Source organism: Mesoplodon densirostris, chromosome 16 (assembly GCF_025265405.1).
Source record: "Mesoplodon densirostris isolate mMesDen1 chromosome 16, mMesDen1 primary haplotype, whole genome shotgun sequence".
Lineage (NCBI taxonomy): Eukaryota > Metazoa > Chordata > Mammalia > Artiodactyla > Ziphiidae > Mesoplodon > Mesoplodon densirostris.
Genome location: NC_082676.1, coordinates 55,137,065 through 55,157,908, shown reverse-complemented (window position 1 = coordinate 55,157,908; position 20,844 = coordinate 55,137,065). Strand labels below are relative to the sequence as shown.

The following is a 20,844-nucleotide window of genomic DNA, read 5'->3' as shown; positions in this document are numbered from 1 at the left end:
TTTTAATAGTTGTAGTATTGGTTATAATTGAACTATTAAAAATTAGAAGTACTAAATAAATAGGCTCACATTGAGATCTTTGTGCATGTATTTGCATACTTAACACTGTGTCACTATAAAAGATACTGCACATCAACAATACAGCAGAATAGGAAGGTCCAGGCCCTCATTCTCTCACAGAAGCATTAAATAAACGACAGACTAACTAAAATAACTTTATAAGAGCTCTGAAAACCAGTCAGATATCTACACCAACCAAACACCCAATCAAGAAAAAGCCGCATTCAAAAATGTAGAAAATGTCATGGTGTTTTCACTCACCCTTGCCCACACCCTTCCCAGCATGGCATAGTCAGAGGAAGTGGCCCGACACCCAGTTCCCTCCCTCCGGATGGAAGGAGTAGCGCAGAGTTTGTCTGCAATATTCTGGCCTGTTGGGGGCTGGCCAAGGGACTAGTTTCTGACTTGTTTGACTCAGAACTCAGACGAGGGAAAGTGCATAGTTTGGATCTCAGGCTAGCAGAAGCTGTAGAAGGTAGTGGCCGGAGCCACATCATGTGAAAAACTGCAGACCCAGACACCTGAGGGCAGTAGATTGCAGGCAAAAGAATGCAGCAGAACTCTTTAAGGCCCTGAGAAGAAGCTAGGGTGAGACTCTGGGAAATTAAGACATTTAAAAGCAGCCATGCATGAGGGGAAATTTTTAAATTTAATAAACAGAACCAAGCAAAAAAAACATGCACTTAGGCCCAGACAGGACACATGCTCAGAAAAGACTTGACAAAACCTTAAGCCTCCACCCAGAGTTAATCCCAAGACCCAGAGGCCCATAAAATTAGTGAAGGTCTTCAACAACAGTCTGCAAAGATTGTGAGAGGTGGATGTTTCTTCACATGCCCAATTTTAAACCAAAGATACAATGCCCCACCACCACCAAAAAACAAAAAGGCATACAAAAAACAGGGAAATACGGCCCATTCGAAGCAAGAAAATAATCTCCAGAAACTATCCCTGAAGAAACACACACATCAGACTTCCTAAACAAAGACTTTAACTGTCTTAAATATGCTCAAAAAGCTAAAGGAAAACACAAGCAATGAACTAAAGGAAATCAGTGAAACAATATATAAACAAAACGAGAATATCAACAGAAATTATTATTTTTTTATTATGGAGCTGAAAAATACACTAACTGAATTGAAAAATCCATTAGAGGGCTTCAACAGCAGACTCAGACAGCAAAAAATATCAGCAAACTTGAAGACAGGTCATTTGACATTATTGAGTCTGAGGACAAAAAGAATGAAGAAAAGTGAACAGAGCCTAAGAGACTTATGGGATGCCATCAAGCAGATCAATATGGGCATTATGGGAGTCCGAGAGGAGAAGAGAGAGAGAGGGGCAGAGAAATTAATTGAAGAAATAATGACCCAAAGTTTTGCAAATTTGGGGCAAGACAAGGATATACAAATCCAAGAAGCTCAATGAATGCCAAAGAGAATAAACTCAAAGAGATCCACACTGAGACACATAAAAATCAAATTGTCAAAAGTCAGACAGAGAATCTTGAAAGCAGCAAGGAAAGTCACTTATCACATATAAGAGGAAATCTCCCAGTAAGAATATCAGTGGATTTCTCAGCAGAAACACTGCAGGCCAGAAGACATATTGTGATGATATATCTAAGTGCTGAAAGAAAAAACTGTCAACCAAGAATTCTATATCCAGCAGAACTGTGCTTCAAAAATGAGGGGGAAATTAAAACAACAAAGCCAGACAAACAAAAATCAAAGGAGTTCATTATCATTAGACCTGCCCTGTAAGAAATGCTAGAGAGCCCTTAAGTTGAAATGAAAGGATGCTAGACAATAACTCAAAGCCATTCAGAAATATAAAGTCCTCTGGTAAAGGTAAATACATGGACAAATATAAGGAATGGTATTATTGTAATTTTGATGTATAACTCCACTTTTTATTTTCTACAGGATTTAAGTAACAAATGCACAAAAATTATAAATCTATGTTAACGGCTACGTAATATATAATGATGTAATTAGTGACATAATATAAAGTGGGGAGACATGGCTGTAAAGTAGTTCTTGTAAATAACTGAAGCTGGTGTCAATATAAGTTAAATGTCATAGCTTTAGGATGTTATGTGTAATCCCTATGGTAACAACAAAGAAAATATCTATAGAATGTACACAAAGGAAATGAGAAAGGAATCACTACAAAAAATCAACCAAATACATAAATGGAAAGACATCTCACACTCACGGATTAGAAGACTTAATATTGTGGTGATGTCAGTACTACCCAAAAGCAATATACAGATTCAGTACAAATTCCTATCAAAATCCCAAGGACAATTTTTTGCAGAAGTGGAAAAATTTATTCTAAAATTCATATGGAATCTCAGGAGACCCCAAATAAGTCAAACAGTCTTGAAAAAGAATAAAGTTGGAGGTCTCGTACTTCCTTATTTCAAACTTACTACAAAGCTACAGCAATCAAAACAGTGTGGTTCTGGCATGAAGACAGACATACAGACCAATGGAATAGAATAAAGAACCCAGAAATAAATCTTCACATATATGGTCAAATGATTTTAGACACAGTGTCAGGGTTACTCAATAGAAACAGGACAGTCTTTTCAACAAATGGTGTTAAGAAAATTGGATGTCCACAGGCAAAAGAATGAAGTTGGATCCTTACCTAACACCATATATGAAGATTAACTCAAAATGGACAAAGACCTAAACATAAGAGTTAGAACTATAAAACTCTTAGGGAAAAAACATAGGGGAAATCCTCATGACATTGGATTTGGCAATGCTCTCTTAGATATGACACCAGGAAACAAAAGAAAAATAGATAATCAGGCTTCATCAAAATTAAAAACTGTGCAGGACTTCCCTGGTGGCACAGTGGTTAAGAATCCTTCTCGCAATGCAGGGGACACGGGTTCAAGCCCTGGTCTGGGAAGATCCCACATGCTGTGGAGCATCTAAGCCCGTGTGCCGTAACTATTGAGCCTGTGCTCTAGAGCCTGTGCTCCACAACAAGAGAAGCCACTGCAATAAGAAGCCTGTGCACCACAACAAAGAGCAGCCCCCACTTGCCGCAGCTAGAGAAAGCCTGCGCCCAGCAATGAAGACCCAACGCAGCCATAAATAAATAAATAATTAATTAATTAAAAACTGTGCATCAAAGCACACTATCAACTGAGTGAAAAGCAACCCACAGAATGGGAGAAAATATTGGCAAATCATGTATCTGATAAGGGGCTAATATCCAGAATATATAAAGAACTCCCACAAATCAACAACAAAAACTATAAATAACCTGATTTTAAAATGGGCTAAGGACTTTAACAGACATTTCTTCAAAGAGGATATATAATGACCAACAAGCATATGAAATGATGCTCATCATCACTAATCACTAGAGAAATGAAAATCAAAACCACAATGAGATATCACCTCATACCGTTAGAATATCAAAAAGAACAGAAATTAAGTTCTCAGCAAGGATCTGGAAAAATTGGAACCCCTGTGCACTGTTGGTGGAATTGTGAAATAAATGATGCAAACGGCTATAGAAAATGGTATGGCAGTTCCTCAAAAAGTTAAAAATAGAGTTACCATATGATCCAACAATTCCACTTCTGGGTTTATGGCCAGAAGAACTGAAAGCAGGGACTTGAACAGCAATTTGTACACCCATGCTCATAGCAGCATTATTTACTATTTGGCTATTATTTAATAGCCAAAAGGGAGAAGTAACCCATGTGTCCATTGACAAATGAATGGATAAACAAAATGTGGTTCACATTCAGCAGAGTATTATTCAGCCTTAAAAAGAAGGGAATTCTGACACAAGCTACAACATGGATGAACCTTAAGGACATTATGCTAAGTGAAATAAGCCAGTCACAGAAAGAAAAATGTATGATTTCACTTATATTAGATACCTAGAGTGGTTAAATTAATAGATACAGGAAGTAGATGGTGGTTGTCGGGGCTGCGGGGAGGGGAGAATGGAATATTGTTGTTTAGTGAGCAGAGTTTCAGTTTGGGGTGATGAAGTTCTGGAAATGGATAGTGGTAATGGTTGCAGAACAACGTGGATGTACGTAATGACATACAGTTATACACTTTAAAATGGTTTGATTGGTAAATTTTATGCTATGTACATTTTACCACAATTTTTAAAAAATAATCGATTTTTTAAAATGAGGGATACGTGAAGGCTCAGTACTAATCAGGTATTCAAGTACCAACTAAAAGCCTACTAGCTATTGTGCCAGTGGTGCTGCACAGCATGTGGAACTTCCCCGACCAGGGATTGAACCTGTACCCCCTGCATTGGAAGCGCAGTCTTTTTTTTTTTTTTTAACTTTTTAATTTATATTGGAGTATAGCTGATAAACAATGTTGTGATAGTTTCAGGTGCATAGCAAAGTGACTCAGCCATACGTATACATGAATACATTCTCCCCCAGACTTCTTTCCCATCCCAGCTGCCACATAACATGGAGCAGAGTTCCCTGTGCTCTACAGTAGGTCCTTGTTGGTTATCCTTTTTAAATACAGCAGTGTGTACATGTCAATCCCAAACTCCCTAACCATCCCTTCCCTTCACCCTTCCCTGCCAGTAACCTTAAGTTCATTCTCTAAGTTTGTGAGTCCACTTCTCTTTTGTAAATATGCTCATTTGTATCATTTCTTTTTAGATTCCCCATATAAGTGATATCATATGGTATTTGTCTTTCTCTGTCTGACTTACTTCACCCAGTATGACAATCTCTAGGTCCATCCATGTTGCTGCAAATGGCATTATTTCATTCCTTTTTTATGGCTGAGTAATATTCCATTGTATATGTATACTACATCTTTTTTATCCATTCCTCTGTTGATGGGAAGCACAGAGTCTTAACCACTGGACCACAGGGAAGTGCGTGCCAGTAGATTTTAATGTTCAGCTACTTGTTCTATAAATGAAACACTTAAACTTATAACTGTATATTACAGAAACAAGGGGTAATGCTAGGTGATATGTTTTAATAAAGCTAGAATTTTACATAAAATAGCCATCCACTAAATATACAAAGCATATGTTTTTGATTTGTATTCAACTCATTCATTTTATTTGAGGATTGGAATATGGAAATATTTAAAGAATAACTCCATCTTGAATTTCTAATTTGCATACTGCCATCTTAATTAAGATCTCTGCTACATCCTAAATTAAAAACACATTTATTGTAGATTTGAAATCTACAGTACAAAAAAGTTTTGTTTTTAAATAGCTAGTTTCTATCCCTCTAGACTGCATAAAGAAATTCTAATAAAAAAGGAACTTACCAGTGAAGAATGATTGGTCTTTGGCAAATGTATCATCTTTTCAGAAGGAGCCAGTGCAGATACCTAAAATATTATAAAACTCTAATCAGCTTAAACATTTGCTCTTTTTTCTTTTGTAGCAGAACTTTTCCATAGTAATTTCTAATAAGAGAAAGATCAGTCTTTAGAATTTGAAGTGCTTTCTTTTGAGTTTTACTTAAAGCATAAATATCCACTGGTAAACAACGTTTTCCTGACATTTCCTTTCATGGTGTTATGATGACAAAGAACCGTTGTCATGAGACGAAGTTATGGTGAGAACAGTGTATCAGATCCAGTAAAACAAAGCACAGTTTGAAGCTTTTTTGTTTCTTTGGAGAAAAGATCATTTTGAGATTAAATTTTGATAGTCCATAAGGTGAATTTAGATCTTGGTGTCAATTTAAACATATATAAAGGACTCTTTTAAGATTTTAACATATTGCTCAACTTACTGAGGAACAAAATAAGTGTAGTATCCTCTATGCCTTGGATATTCTTGTGGTCCTTTTTGGAATACTATCATTTCAAAAATATTAATATTTAGACTTTGGGGGTAATTCTCGCCACTAGAATTCTAACATTTAGATATGATCTAAGATTGGAGTGGGGGCAGGGGGCGGTCCTTTCTAAGGCACATAAAAAAGATCAGCAAAATGTAAAGAAGTGTTTAGATATTTCTCCCTTTTTAACCAGAATTTATCTTCAGATTAGGTAAAGTTAACAATCGGTGTATCTCAGTTGAGCTATTCTTGTATTATGCTGAAGTCTGTGGTTTTCTGGGTAGCAGAGTCACACTAAAATACCAAAGAAGCTAATAAGGTGGGAGTATTAGTAATCAAGGATGAAGTCAGTTAGGCAAAGTCTAGAAATACAGGCCAAACGTTTTCATAAATATTACAGCTGATACCACATTCACGTACCTGGGTTATTTTTCAGATTATTAAGACTGCTCTCCAATAAATCATTACTATCATTATCAGTCAGCAGGGTCTGGGCTGGTAAAAATAGCTTGCCAGGTTAGTAGAATTTATTTGCAAGGAAATATATACATATCTATATTTCAGAATTCAAATATCTGTTTCTCCTTTACATGCCAACTATTTAATAGCCAAAGAATGTTCTTCCCCTGTGTGAAAACTGACCCAGAGGGGCTTCCCTGGTGGCGCAGTGGTTGAGAGTCCGCCTGCCGATGCAGGGGACATGAGTTCGTGCCCCGGTCCGGGAAGATCCCACATGCCGCGGAGCGGCTGGGCCCGTGAGCCATGGCTGCTGAGCCTGTGCGTCCGGAGCCTGTGCTCCGCAACAGGAGAGGCCACAACAGTGAGAGGCCCGCGTATCGCAAAAAAAAAAAAAACTGACCCAGAGATAAGTATCCTCGTGTCCAAAAAAAGTACAAAGTGAAAGGAAAACAAATAACATAAAACCATATCCCTTAAAGCAGGGATCAGCTGGCCGTCATCGTTCACTGCACGTCTCAGAGGTTCACTGAGGAACTGGCTGTCTCGGGGCTGTTTGGGGACAGACGTCACCTTGGAACATAGGTGTCAAGACTCCTGGAGGAGTTCCTTCATTTCTGTTTGAAAATGAAATTGAGTGTGGCCATCTTTAAAAAGTCAAGTCTTCTATACCATCAACACTTACTAACAGTTACTTAAAAATCGAAATCAGTGGCAAAATGAAAACAAAGCTCAGGGAGAGAGGCGACATGGGCATGGACAGTCAACTGCACCCACACACATCTCCCAGGCTCAGCGGGGCCGGAGGGCGTGACCCAGCATGAGTAACGCCACCAGGAATTTCCATTCACCCATTAAACAAATATTTATTGAGTAACTAGTATGTGCCAAGCATCATATTTCTTGCTGCTAATAGCCCTCTGAGTTTTCAGGTCATTTATTTTAAGGAGGGAAAATACAGTTTGCTATTTTTTAAACCCAAGTGCTTCAACAAGAGAACAGATTTTGATTATTATAATGAATTGGACAGTTGTTCTGGGAAGTGGAAATGATAAAGCCATTTTCCTTTAAGATAAGGCTGTTGGGTCCAAGTAGCAATCAGTGCAACGTTTAACTGATTTATTACAATAGTACTATCTCTTTCCAGTAAGTGAATACTTAAAATCTACTTAAAGAAGATTGCTAGTGGGAATAGTCTGTTGGGTTGTTGATGCTTCCTTCATTAATATACGACCCCACATTGAGATTCAGTAATTGCTTATTTTGGCCTAGGCAATGAATTCACTTCTTGCTTTAAGTGTGAGGGGACTGTCAATGCACAGGTCAATCCTATCAATATATTCTTCAGGTTTTCTCCTGCTGCAAGAAATGGGAGGGGCGGAGGGCGATGGGATGGTTGACAAGAGTGCTGGTCAGGTTTGGAGATGGGAACAGAAGCTGTAAAGCACATTGAAGGACACATGCATGGAGTGGGCCTCCAGGAAGTGGAAGCTTTCTTACCAGAGGCTTCCTGACAGTGGATCTGGGGTGTGGTCGAGCGGATTCATAGACTAAATATCATATCTGAATTAGCCCAGATTAGTGTGACCTATAGGGCAAGAAAACCTTTCAAGTACCATGTGCTGTTTTGATCATTTTTACAGGAGTCTTGGACTTTTTTTCTGCCAAAAAAGGACAGTTCTGGCCATATTTCTGAGAAAACACTAGAGTTTTGTCAATCTATCCTTATTTAGCTTTAGCTTTTCATTGCTATCAGGGCAAAGACTAAATCATTGGCTCGACGGATGTAAAGCATGTTATTCCACCATCTGGGTCTCAGACATAATACTATATTTTTCTTTTGTTTCTTTTCTAGTGGACTTTTTAAAAAGTGAGGTCATTCCCTTATAATTTTGGTTTTTCTCTTTTCACTGTCATTGATTTCACAGACTTGTCCCTTTCTGCCTTTTCCACCAGTTTACTTCAGTGTCCCCAGCAGTTCCTGAATTCTTGAAAACGCCTACTGCAGACCAGCCCCCCACACGGTCCACAGCGCCTGTCCTCCCCACCACCACCGTGTCCTCAGCAAAGCCTGGGCCAGCACTGGTGAAGGTGGGTACCCTGCATGCATGCCGCTTTGAGCGTCTTTACCTTCAACTGTGGTGTGTAGCCCTGAGCACAGAGGACAAAGGCTGTGTCCATGTTGCCTGGGCTGCCTTTTAGCCTGAAGCCTTGAAAACAAAACCACTGAAGGACTTGCTCACCCAGGCCTTCATAACTGAAACCACCACCACCTTCAACAAATGACCTCTCGTTCGATGGTCACAGAAGAACAGCACAAAATTCAGTCTGTATAAATGACTGCAGCAGTGCAGAAAGACTTTAGGAATCATTTTATCAGCAGTTCCCAATTCTGCTTCCACCCAGGCCACTAAGATGAAACAAACAAGGGAAAGAGAGGGAGAGTCTGTAGCACTTGGGATTCATGAATCTCACAAGCAGATGCCTGTAATGGTAACGTGATTTTGGGCTTTATACACAAGGTCAGACTCAGTGGTAATGCAGATATGTGACAGGTTAAAGGTTTTTGAGAAGCAAATACATTTTTTTGATTTAGCAGATTTGGCCTGATACAGCTTGATTTGTTCTTCAGATAAGCTGCAGATTTGTGGCACTGTTCCGTGCATTTTACTTGGTCAAAATAATTCAGTCAGAAGTTCCAAGGAAGATTAAAAATTTCAATATATAATATATTTTTTAAGTTTTTTAACGTGTATTTAGAACTGGTAAATAAAGGGGGGGTGTTATAAACTGAGGAATAGTTTAATCATTTCAGATGTGACTTTTGCCAAAATTAGCAGAACACAGATCTCAAACTTTTAGAACTAAAAAAGAACCTCAGAGGGCTAGCTAAGCCTCTCAGCACCTTTCAGATGAGGAGACTGAGGCCCAAAGAAGTGAGGAAGTGACAAGGCCAGAAGGATCCCGTCTCCAAATCTCAGTCTGGCCTTCATCCTTCCTTCCCAGTTAGCCATTGCAGCACTCCTGGAAGGCAGCTAGCCTGGGGCGTGTTCCTCACTCCCCTCGTCCCCAGGACCTGTGCTTGTCCTGACCTCCCTGGAGAGAAGGCACTTTCGTTCATCCGTGTGCCCAGGTGTCCATGCCTTCAGGGCACATACCAGTGTATTTCACCAGAAATCCCAAAGCGTGGCAAGTGTAATTGTGCCAATAAAATCAGCTCTTACCTCCTCTTCCCACAACCCCCAGCGTGTCCCACCAATAGCACAAAGGGGGTTCGAATGCCAGCCCGTCTTTCCCTGCAGATACTGAGAATTTGTTCACTGCCTCTCCTGGTCTCTGAATTTCTGCTCCTCACTAGTGTCTGTCTTTAAGGAGGGCATTAGTTCTAGAGCAAAAGGCATTGTTTAAGAATGTGAGACTGAGGGGTTGAGTAGACTATCATGGGAACTCCGCCAGTAGAGGAAAGGATAGGTACACATTAGGAAACAGACCACAATTCTTTGGGGTTTTTCTATGAGGAAAGCTATTTCCCATTCTCAGTCCTAAGAGAATAGACATGTGCAGGCTAACAGGTAACAGCCAATTTAGTCTGAGGAATGCTGGTTATTATATTTCTGTCCCCTTCCTGACTGTGTCTGGGTCCGTTGTTTTATTACATAACAATTATAGTCAACCATTCTTAACCCAGACCCCATTCATTTTATGATCAGTCTGAAAAGATTAGAAATAAAATTTATTATTGATAAAATAAGCAGATGACAGTGAATTGATTAATATTGTGAGATTGCAGGAGGAGGCTGTTTTAGCGACAGGAATACTTTCTAACATTGTGATGTATTTTAAGTGCCTGATAATTCAAGTGATTTCTAATTAGCATACACATTTATCATTCATTAATTCAGCAGATATTTATAGAGCACCTTCTGTGTGCACCAGAAGGTGCCAGCCAGGTGCTCTTCTGGGTACGAGGAGTAGATAAAGCAATGAAGAAAACATCACAGTACCTCCGCCTTGGATAGGAGCTGGAGGTGAACAGACATAAAACACAGAGTGTGCCGGGTGGTGAAGAATAAAGCCAAGATCGGGGATGGAGGCAAGGGGAGACGTTTCTGTTTTAAATAGAGTGCTCTGGTGAAATAAGCAGATGACATTTGGGCAGAGATCTAAAGGGGGTGAGGGAGTAGCTGTGAGGACATCTGTGGGCAGAAAATTGAATGTCACTGAACAAGGAAGCCAGTTCAACTGAAGAGAGATGGCCAAGCAGTAAAAAGTAAATATTAATAGTGAGGATTTCTGATATACAGAATATGGTGATTTTTCTTTTCTTCTTTATTTCTGTTTTCTGGGGGGTTTTGCAATGTCCTAATTCTTTGAATGTGAACTTATATAACATGATCACACTGATGGCTATATTTAATTTAGTACTTCTCAAAGTCTTCTTACTAAGTTGAGTATTTTACCTAAAGCATCTTAGAAATAATTTTCTATACCTTGTTGTTTTGTGCTGTTTTGTTTTGTTGGTGGACTTTTTTTTCCAGATGGAGTTATCTTACAATTTGAATACTAAAAAGTAGAAAGTGATCCGATAACTTATGAATGGAGGAGGTGAAAAGAATCAGAAAAGTCATCTGATTCTTAATCATAAGACAGGGTCTCACACCCCATTTTCAAAATAAAAATGTAATATTTTTGAAAATTTTTTAAAAATTCATATTCACATTACTCTGTATTTTTTCTGCGTATTTGCCATAGAAATTCATGGCTTTATATTCTGCTTTATTCTCATTAGAAGCATTTTTCTGCTTTTACATATTCACCATAGATTTTTTTTTAATGACCATAAAATATGACATAGTTATGGTGAAGTATACTTAATCTTTTCCCTATTGTATATTTAGTGTGAGACCTGCTTTTCACTAGGAGATAGTATATGTAAGTACTAGGCAATATCTACACAGGAGACCCAAAGTAAATGTTTGTTGAACTTGAATAGATAATGCTGAGCTGAGCATCTTGCCCTTAGTCTAAGGGACCAATGCATCAGAAGTAAGTCCTTAGGAGCAAAATTTTTGGTCACAGGGAGTACTCAGATGTTCTCACAGCTCTTGAAATGTATTTAGTATATTGCTCTCCAGAGCAGCGACACTGATTTCCAAGGTGCGTTGAGTTTTCTTTTCAAATCAGTTAGGCACACAGTACAATGGATTGCATTCTCTTAGAATTTTCTTACTGTCTTTTTCTCGAAAATAGCAAAGCCATCCCAAGAATCCAAATGACAAGCACCGTAGCAAAAAGTGCAAGGACCCGAAGCCCCGGGTGAAGAAGCTGAAGTACCACCAGTACATCCCGCCAGATCAGAAGGGGGAGAAGAGCGAGCCGCCCATGGACTCCAACTACGCCCGGCTGCTCCAGCAGCAGCAGCTCTTCCTGCAGCTGCAGATCCTCAGCCAGCAGCAGCAGCAGCACTACAACTACCAGACCATCCTGCCTGCGCCACTCAAGTACGGGCTGGGGTCGAGGCTGGCTCCGTAAAGCGGGGTGGACTGTGGTTGTTTATGAGGGGCCATTAGTTGCTAGAGGTTGGATGTTGTGATTTACTTGTGCTCAGTGATTCTTTTCATTTTATTACCATCAAAGCTCACACAGTGTCTGAAGTCAGCACAGTGAGAATAGCCTCCCTTCCAGTCCATTTTTTGTCCTCCAGAACAGGTTCTGAACTTTTCAAGTTAAAAATGACTTTTCACAATTATTCATCCAGGAAAGATCTGCCTGTTCTTTACCTGAATAGTATTAGATGCTATGAGAAAAGCATAGAAAGTGTAAACCTGGTGGGCTTCCCTGGTGGCACGGTGGTTGAGAGTCCGCCTGATGATGCAGGGGACACGGGTTCGTGCCCCAGTCCGGGAAGATCCCACATGCCGCGGAGTGGCTGGGCTCGTGAGCCATGACCACTGAGCCTGCGCGTCCAGAGCCTGTGCTTCCCAACGGGAGAAGCCACAACAGTGAGAGGCCTGCATACCACAAAAAAAAAAAAAAAAAAAGTGTAAACCTGGTATAAACAGTTAAAAAAAAAGGACGGAGGAGCATAAAAGCTGGAGGCTGCAGTGGTCAGGGAAAGCTTTATGAAAAAGGCAGGATATTTACATGGGAAAGGGCCTGAAACTTGGGAAGGAGCCTTCCAAGCAAAGAGGAATGATCTGAGTGCAAGTATAGAGCAAACAATGCCTATTTATTACATGGTGAGGAAAAAGAGCCTGAATAAAGAATGTGGTTAGTTTTTAAGAAAAGTGGAAGACAGATTTGAGTAGAGCCAATGTCTAGAGGAACATGAAGTTGGGACGACTTTAATCTTGATACAGTGGATGTTTCAGAGGGCCACAGTGACATGGTAAAATCAAAATGCATGAAAGAACAGTTTGACACCAGTATTGGAGGGGAGTCTGGCCATTGGAAAACCAGTTAGAAACTCTGCGATAAAGTAGATGCAAGAAGTTGAAAGGGCGCTGATAATGGGAAGGCAGGAACAGGTGACAGATGTTTCAAAAGACAGTGAAAGGTCTTGGTGAGCGATAACTGTGAAGAAGGAACATATTTCCAAAGTTTGAGCCCAATCAGGAGGGACAGAAGGGAGTAAGTTCTGACGATTTCTGAGACTGAATTCATAGCAGGACGTGCACAGCTAATTTTAATTATGTACTAGAGGAAATCTCTAGATAACAAATCCACAGTACACTTTTCTGGGAAACAGATAAAAATGCAAGGACTCTGTCCTTCATTTCATTCACTTTTCAGGAAAAAGGAATATTTACAGTCATCTCGACAAAAGGAACTCTAGAAAAAGATCCAGAATCTCATGACAGGGAAAAATGATACTCTGTGATCCATGCACTCAGTTTATGATTATATGATCTATAGAAGCTTTACTTCTGTTTGCTACACGTAGGCTGAGCACTCCTCCATGGAGAGCCCCTATTTTCTCGGAGTAGAAAAGGATTAAGACTTACTAAAAAGCTTCTCTTTAAGAAATATCTCCTCATATGCTAATAATTATCAATTCACTTTTTTCTTGTAAGATACAAATATCTTGAGGAAGATTAGACCTATTAGTCATTCAGACCTTCCTGTGAAGTACTTAAATCGAAAACATCAGGGCACAGAGATGAAGGAAGAAAGAATTTTTGTAGCATGTTATTATTTTAAGAGCAAGCAGGCCTGAGAGAGCTGTTGACATTGGAAGGGACCCAGGGAAGGCCAGAGAACTGGACGAGTATCAAAGACAAACCACCGCTGCTTTACAGCTTCGTCCAGAACCCAGGGAGGCGGCCCCCACCGTCACCACCACTGGGCACCAGTGAGGATAACGGCAACGGTGGCTTACATGTAGGTGCCACTCTCGGTGCCTGACCGTGTGCTCAGCATCCTCCTCCTCACAGTGACTCTCAGAGGAGTTGATGTTATTCCTGACCCCATTCCCAGATGAGGAAACTTAACTGAAAATCACATAAAAGGTGGTGTCTGTCCATGAAATAGTCTTTTCTGTAATGCAAGAAATTGTCTGTATGGGGCCAACTTTGTAGATGGGAAGAAAACATCTGAGGTGTGAGGTACCTGAACTCTGAAGTTCTTTGTCTTTCCGTGAAGGCTTCAGTCCCCCTCTCCTCCTCAGACATTCCTGCCACTGAAGTAACCAAGCCTCCTGCCCCAGGAAGGCATCATCCAAAAAGATCCAAGAACTAGGAGGAAGAAGGAGCCCCCATTTTTGTGTCTTATTGCACCAGCCAAAGAGGGAAAGCCAGTTTTATTTAATTTCCAGGTCCTAAAAATGGAGATGTTATTTTCTAACACATTGTTTCTTTTTACCAAAATTCCATACAAGAAACTGAATGTGGCAGTTCTCTAGTGCCCGCAGTGGTGGAATTTTACTGATAACACAGCCCTTTGGTATCTTGGAAGAAGCAAGAGCCTGAAGACATGGGGCTTTAGTCCCAGAGTGGCCACACGCTGACGGAAAGGAAGGGTCCTGGAGGGTCTCTGGACCTCAGCATCCTCAGCTACACAGTGATCACATTCATCAGGCATCCATCCCCCTTTTCTCCCTCTGGTTGATTTGGGAAAAAAAATAGACCAACTTATTTCAGTTATTTTAAAAGTTGAATTCAACACTGTACTGTTAATCATAGTAACAAGTAGAGTATTGTAGAATCTCAACCAAAAAGACAGCGTGAATAGAATAATTAATTTAAATCGTGCATTCTCAAGGAGAGCCTGTCATTCGCAAAGGAGCAAAAGTTCCTTGGAGGGAATTTTACACTTTTTATTTAATAAAGCATAGACCTACATACATAGTATGTGGACAAAAATGCAGTACATCTACGGTATTAAAATTTCATAGGGAGAGTGATTAGGGAAAAAATGTCTAAAAAGGCTTCTCGGGGGGGCAATAATGAATATAAGGCTGAGAAACAATGATTAAAATAAAATGTTTTCGTAATTCTAAAATAAGATTTAAAAGTTGAATTTTTAGAAAGAATAGTGATACCTTTTCAAATATTTGTCATTTCCTCCAACTTCAAGAAACTTCATTTCGAATACTTCAAGTATTTAATTTCAGCAAAATGCAGGCAGGTTTAAAAAGACTCAAATGTATGTCAAGAATTAGCTGTTGACAAGGCCAGAACTGGCTTCAAACACAGGCTTCCTAAAACCCATTTGAGAAAGCTCATCCAGCCATGGACCTCGCCCCATAGGCACCATGACCTAGATCCCTATTTCAGAACGTGGAATTCAAGGTCTCTTTGGCTTCAGTACCAAAGCTTACATTGACAGTAAAGCCTGAGGCTGCACTGGAATCGGCTGTACAGTATCCACCACCATGTGCACTTTCTTTAATGAACATCAACCAGCCAGAAAAGGAAATGCCATTGTTGCCAGGAGTATTACAGTCGGAAGGGGTTGGGAGGACCTGGCTTCGACGTGGAAAGGAGTTTAGGGAAATTAGTGCAACAGATTCACCAATATTTTTTGGTTTTGTTTTTGTTTTTGTTTTTGTTTTTTTGCGGTACGCGGGCCTCTCACCGTCGTGGTCTCTCGCGTTGCGGAGCACAGGCTCTGGACGCGCAGGCTCAGAGGCCATGGCTTACAGGCCTATCTGCTCCGTGGCATGTGGGATCTTCCCAGACCGGAGCACGAACCCGTGTACCCTGCATCGGCAGGCGGACTCTCAACCACTCCACCACCAGGAAAGCCCTCACCAATATTTTTAAAATAAGCTTTTAAAAATGTAGTATATGGTAGAGAAGTCCATAAATCATAAGTGAAAATTGATGCCAAAGTAAGCACACTCCTGTAACCACCTAAATCAAGAAATGGAGCACTGTCAGTTCCATTACCACTACCTTGCATCCCCCTCAGTGACTATCCTGACTTCTGTCCCATAGATCAGTTCTGCTCAACATTATGTTTGTGAGATGCGTCTTTCCTGATGCAGACAGCCGCAGTTAATTTTTATTATTGTCTATTCTGTAATTCATACCTAATGAGGTTAAGCACTTGTTCACATATTTATCGACCATTTGGATATACTTTCTTGTGATATGCTTGTTCACGATTTTCCCAATTTCCCATTGGGCTTTTCTTTTTCTTACTAATTTGCAAGACTTCTGTGTGTATTCTAGATGAGGCTTTTGTCAGAAAGAACGTATTACAAAATCTTCTCCTGGGGCTTGACTTTTCACCCTCTGAAAGATATCCTATTTAATGAGTACTTTTTGTGTCCTGTCTAAGAAATCTTTGCTTATCAAAGGCTATGAAGATATTATCCTAAGTTTTCTTCTCAAAGTTTGTTTTCCAATTCACATTTAGGTTTTGGGATGGTGTGAGGGTAGGGGTTGATCAGAAGCCCTGTTCTGCTCTGTGAGAACAGTTTAGGCTGTTAGCACTTACGAGAAGAACCACCCTTTCTCCACCACACTGCAGTGCCGCCTTTGTGATGACTTGAGGGTCCTTGTACGTGGGGGTCTGTTTCTGGATTCTCTCATCTCTCCCATTTGTCTGTTGTTCTGACCTTGCATCAGCATCACCATAAGTTTTGATATCTGGTGGTATGATGCTTCCAGCTTTGCTTTTTTACTTCAAAGATGTCATGGCCGTTCTTGGTTCTTTGCATTTCCATATAAAGCTTTGAATAACCTTCTAAATTTCTACCAAGCAAGCAAACAACACACAAAACCTGCAGGGATTCTGACTGGGGTCTAATTTGACTGACGTCTTTACCATATTGAGTCTGCCAATCCATGACCGGGTATTTTTCTCTTCGTAAGTTAACAGATTGTTAGCAGGAGCAATGTCAGTCCCAGAAATTATGTTATTAGAAGCTCTAACTTTCTTTTTCTTTTGAAGGCCACTCAATGACAAGAATAACAACAGTGGGAATCCAGCTTTGAACAACACCACGTCTAACACGCCAAGACAGAATACATCTGCTCCTATGAGAAAGCCAGGGCCTCTGCCTTCTAGCTTGGATGACTTAAAGGTGATCATTGCAAGTGGGGTTTCTTCACCCATAAGTACCACAAAAATGTAAATGATTTGCCAGATTTGCCTAGCAGGTGTAGGTAGTTCCTAATAGATATTCACCTTTACCACCAATAGGATAACCTTTATAGAGGTACTTTCTTTCTGCGTCCATTAAGTTTCCTTTAAAATGACCAGGAATAAATCTCCATTTATTGAGCAAATGCCATGTGCAAGCACCACACCACTCCTGACTCCAGAAGCGGATTTTTTTCTTCCCTATTCGTTGCCAAGTTTGGGAGAAGCAGGAAAATGTAGCAGTTAAGAACGTGATCTCCAGGGCCATCCTTCCTGGGTTCTACCCCCACTCAGCCTTCTGTTATCTGCAGTAGCTTGCACTAGTGACGTACCCTGTCCCCATCTGTAAAACGGGAATAATACTACCTGGACCTCATGTGAAGATTAACTGAAAGAATAAAGCACTTCTGGCAGCGTCTGGCACATGGTAATTACTCAATAAATGTAACTGTTAGCATCATCATTTCTGGTAATAAATCTTTTGATCTAGTAAAGGAATTACCCTCTAATAACCCTTGCTTTATCACTGGCCTTTCAAGTCCTTTAGGTCTACAGCTCTGTGTGTTTTTGTGTGTTAAAAAAAAGAAAAAGGAACTGTCCCACTTTCATATATGTAGTAATACGGAGATGTCTGACAGGTGTAGGCACCTTTTCCATCTCAAAAGTGCACTGAAGGTTTGTGAGAAGGTCATAATACGAAAAAAGAGATCTTATTTGTTTGTACTTCAGGTGTCGGAGCTGAAGACAGAACTGAAGTTAAGGGGTCTTCCGGTGTCAGGCACCAAACTGGACCTCATTGAACGCCTGAAACCCTACCAGGAAATGAACAGCAGTGGTGCTGCTACCGGTGGCATCGTGGCCCTGTCGACACCTGCTGTCGTCCCCAGTAACCCAGAAGTTACCGTGGCCCTGCCAGTGACAACACTGCAGAGCTCTGTGACCAGCTCAGGCTCCACTTTCAAGGGGGAGCTGCCACCCGCTGGATCCAGCAGCACAGCCCACGCGGACGGTGTTAACTCCCCGCTGCCCATCTCACCCGCACCCTCTGAACAGTCCAGTCTCAGCGCCGAGGACGCGAGTGTGGCAGACACGTTCACCGAGATCATGACCATGATGTCCCCATCGCAGTTCCTGTGCTCGTCGCCTCTGCGAGCCACGAGTACCGAGGACAGCCTCAGCCCCACCAGCAGCACGCTGTCCACCCTGGAGCTCGACGCGGCCGAGAAGGACCGCAAGCTCCAGGAGAAAGAGAAGCAGATCGAAGAGCTGAAGCGGAAACTGGAACAAGAGCAGAAGCTCGTGGAAGTTCTGAAGATGCAGCTGGAGGTGGAGAAACGAGGGCAGCAGCAGCGGCCACTGGAGCCCCCGCCCAGCGCCCCGGCCCCTCCAGTCCCCAAGTCAGACCAGGCTCGGGGCGGCACCGCTCCCGCCGCCAAGGATGAGGCCCTGGTCCCAGACGGCCCCAGCCTAGTGGCCGGCCAGACCCTCGTTGCCAAAAAGGCCATAGTGATCAAGCAAGAGGTCCCCGTGGCCCCGGCCGAGCCGCCAAGCCTCGTCCCGCAGTTTTACGTGAGTTCCCAGGGCCAGCCGCCCGCCGGGGTGGCTCAGCCACAGGCTTTACTGACCACGCACACCACGCAGCTGCTGCTCCCCGTGTCCATCCAGGGCTCCGGTGTCACCTCAGTGCAGCTCCCAGTAGGCAGCCTCAAACTCCAGGTGTGAAGTGTGTCTTCTAACTCCTTTGCCTTACAGTTTGCATGGACCAGAAATTGCTTGTGGAGATTTCAGAGCCGAGCTGCTTCATAAGTGCAGCCGAGTCAGGCTTCACGGTTGCAGGAAACATGTGCACGTGTTGGGGGGTTATTCACAAACGCGAACAGCTAGCACTGTTTTTATATAGTAAAAACAAACAAGGGGTGCTTTTCCCTTTCTGCTGCCTTTCACCCCTAGCATGGTATTATTATGTGTAGACATTTTAAAATACCAATGGCATTCTCATAATGATGACAGCTACTGTCCTGAGTGCTTTTTGTGTTCTAGGCACAGCATCAGATACTTTAGATGGCATGCTTCATTTAATCCTCCCTTCTCCCAGAAGACCCCAGTGAGAAAGCCCCCTTCTAGAAAGGAAACCGAGGCCTTCAGAGGTTTAGTAAGTTGTCCAAGGTCAGAGCTGGCACTCAAGCCGAGGCCTCAGACTGCAGAGCTCTTGCTCTCACACCCACTCCTGTGCTCTGGCTCCTAATTGTAGTTCTTAAAAGTCACCGCTGAGGTGAAGATGCCTAAACTAAGGAGAATGCGACCACAGATTCAGGAGTGAGGCTGGTATTGAGAAACGATGAAACACTGGTGAGCATGAAGTTTACTTTTATGCCCACATTGTCTGCAGCCGTTTCTGTGCAACTCGATTATGGAAGGTTTTTTTAAACAAAACATGGGCCACAGTACACAGAAACCATTTGGAGTCCTGCTTCTCTACCTCGACCACCCAGAGAGGAGCAGTCTTGTACCCCCGGGGTCAGGAGGCCTGACCCAAGGGCCCTCGGCATGTTCTGAAGTCCTAACTCCCCTATTTCATCTTTAGAGTGTCTGAAACTGAAAGTCTGCTCTGTGATACAGCTTTCCTAAACATTTGTTTTCCTGTCCAGCTCTTCCATTACAGTTGATGTTCGAGGAATAGGAATTAGTTTTATTCTGGGCCTGTGAGCGCCCAGCCCGTGGCTGGCTCTCCCATAGGAAGCACATATTGCAGCTTAAAAGCAGGAATTTGCACAGTCAGGCCTCACAAATTTCCTTGCTGCTATTAAAATTATTATTATAACACCTGACCTATTTATTATGTGTAGAGCTGCTGTAGGTTATTTTGACTTCAGTCTTCTATTTTCCCCAAATTTTCAAATGAAAATCTTAGCCACTTACGAAACAGTAAGAGCATGGAAATAACTGGTCTGGTGCTTAACTGTCTGGTTTCAAACGAAGGTTCAAATTTATGTGCCAATGAATTGAAGTGTGTATCTATAAACATTTTATCTTATTTTTCTTTTTAGATGTGATCCCCAAGTGACCAGTTATTCCACATCTAAACTCTTCATTCTAACCTTGATTTTGACAATTCATTTGATTTTTTTTTTTTTTTCCTCCTAGACTCCACCACAAACAGGCATCCAGACTCAGCCTCAGATAGCAACTGCCACCTTGTCCTCAGGCCTGGCCCAGACTGCACCTCAGAAACAAGACACTTTCACGCCACATGTGCTCAGTCAACCTCAGCAAGTCAGAAAGGTTGGTGAATGCTAATAAGTGACAGACTGTTGCTGATTTTTGTACTGTCATCCGCTGAACATTCAACAAGCATCTTTTTTTTTTTTTTTTTTTTTTTTTTTTTTTTTTTTTTTTGCTGTACGCGGGCCTCTCACTGCTGTGGCCTCTCCCGCTGCGGAGCACAGGCTCCGGACACACAGGCTCCGCGGCCATGGCTCGCGGGCCCAGCCGCTCCGCGGCATGTGGGATCCTCCGGGATCGGGGCACGAACCCGTGTCCCCTGCATCGGCAGGCGGACTCCCAACCACTGCGCCACCAGGGAGGCCCTCAACAAGCATCTTATAGGAGCCTTCTCCGTGGGAAGCTCCTGTTTGTTCTTTTCTGTGATCCATCTCCCACCGGGTGAGCTTTGGGTCAGATGCCATTTGGCTGCAGAAAGAGTTCTTTATTACTAAAAGATAGCTCATCTTAACAGTTAAGCCCCTTTTCCAAGAAAAGTTTCAAAACTATTTTTTCAATCCTCATATATAGTATTTTCTGGGTTTTAAAATTTCTTTTCAAAGTAATTTTGTGGGGGGAAGAAAAGTGCCCTGGGAAAAGGTATTTGAAGGTGAAAAAGACACTTGTTGAAATGTTTATCTTGAGTGAGA

The 20,844-nt window shown here is 41.8% G+C and overlaps 1 protein-coding gene across 9 annotated transcripts in view; it reads left to right on the top strand.

Annotated features, from left to right (window-relative positions):
• MRTFB (myocardin related transcription factor B) overlaps positions 1–20,844 on the top strand; it is a 208,566-nt gene that overhangs the window by 169,745 nt on the left and 17,977 nt on the right. For 8 of the 9 annotated variants that reach the window (XM_060120108.1, XM_060120106.1, XM_060120107.1 and 5 more), the window contains 5 exons: positions 8,300–8,434; positions 11,594–11,844; positions 16,742–16,874; positions 17,663–18,649; positions 20,078–20,215. In XM_060120108.1, the coding sequence (XP_059976091.1) occupies positions 8,300–8,434; positions 11,594–11,844; positions 16,742–16,874; positions 17,663–18,649; positions 20,078–20,215 (1,644 nt within the window). The remainder of the gene's footprint in view (positions 1–8,299; positions 8,435–11,593; positions 11,845–16,741; positions 16,875–17,662; positions 18,650–20,077; positions 20,216–20,844) is intronic. The other variant, XM_060120112.1, reaches the window with a different exon arrangement.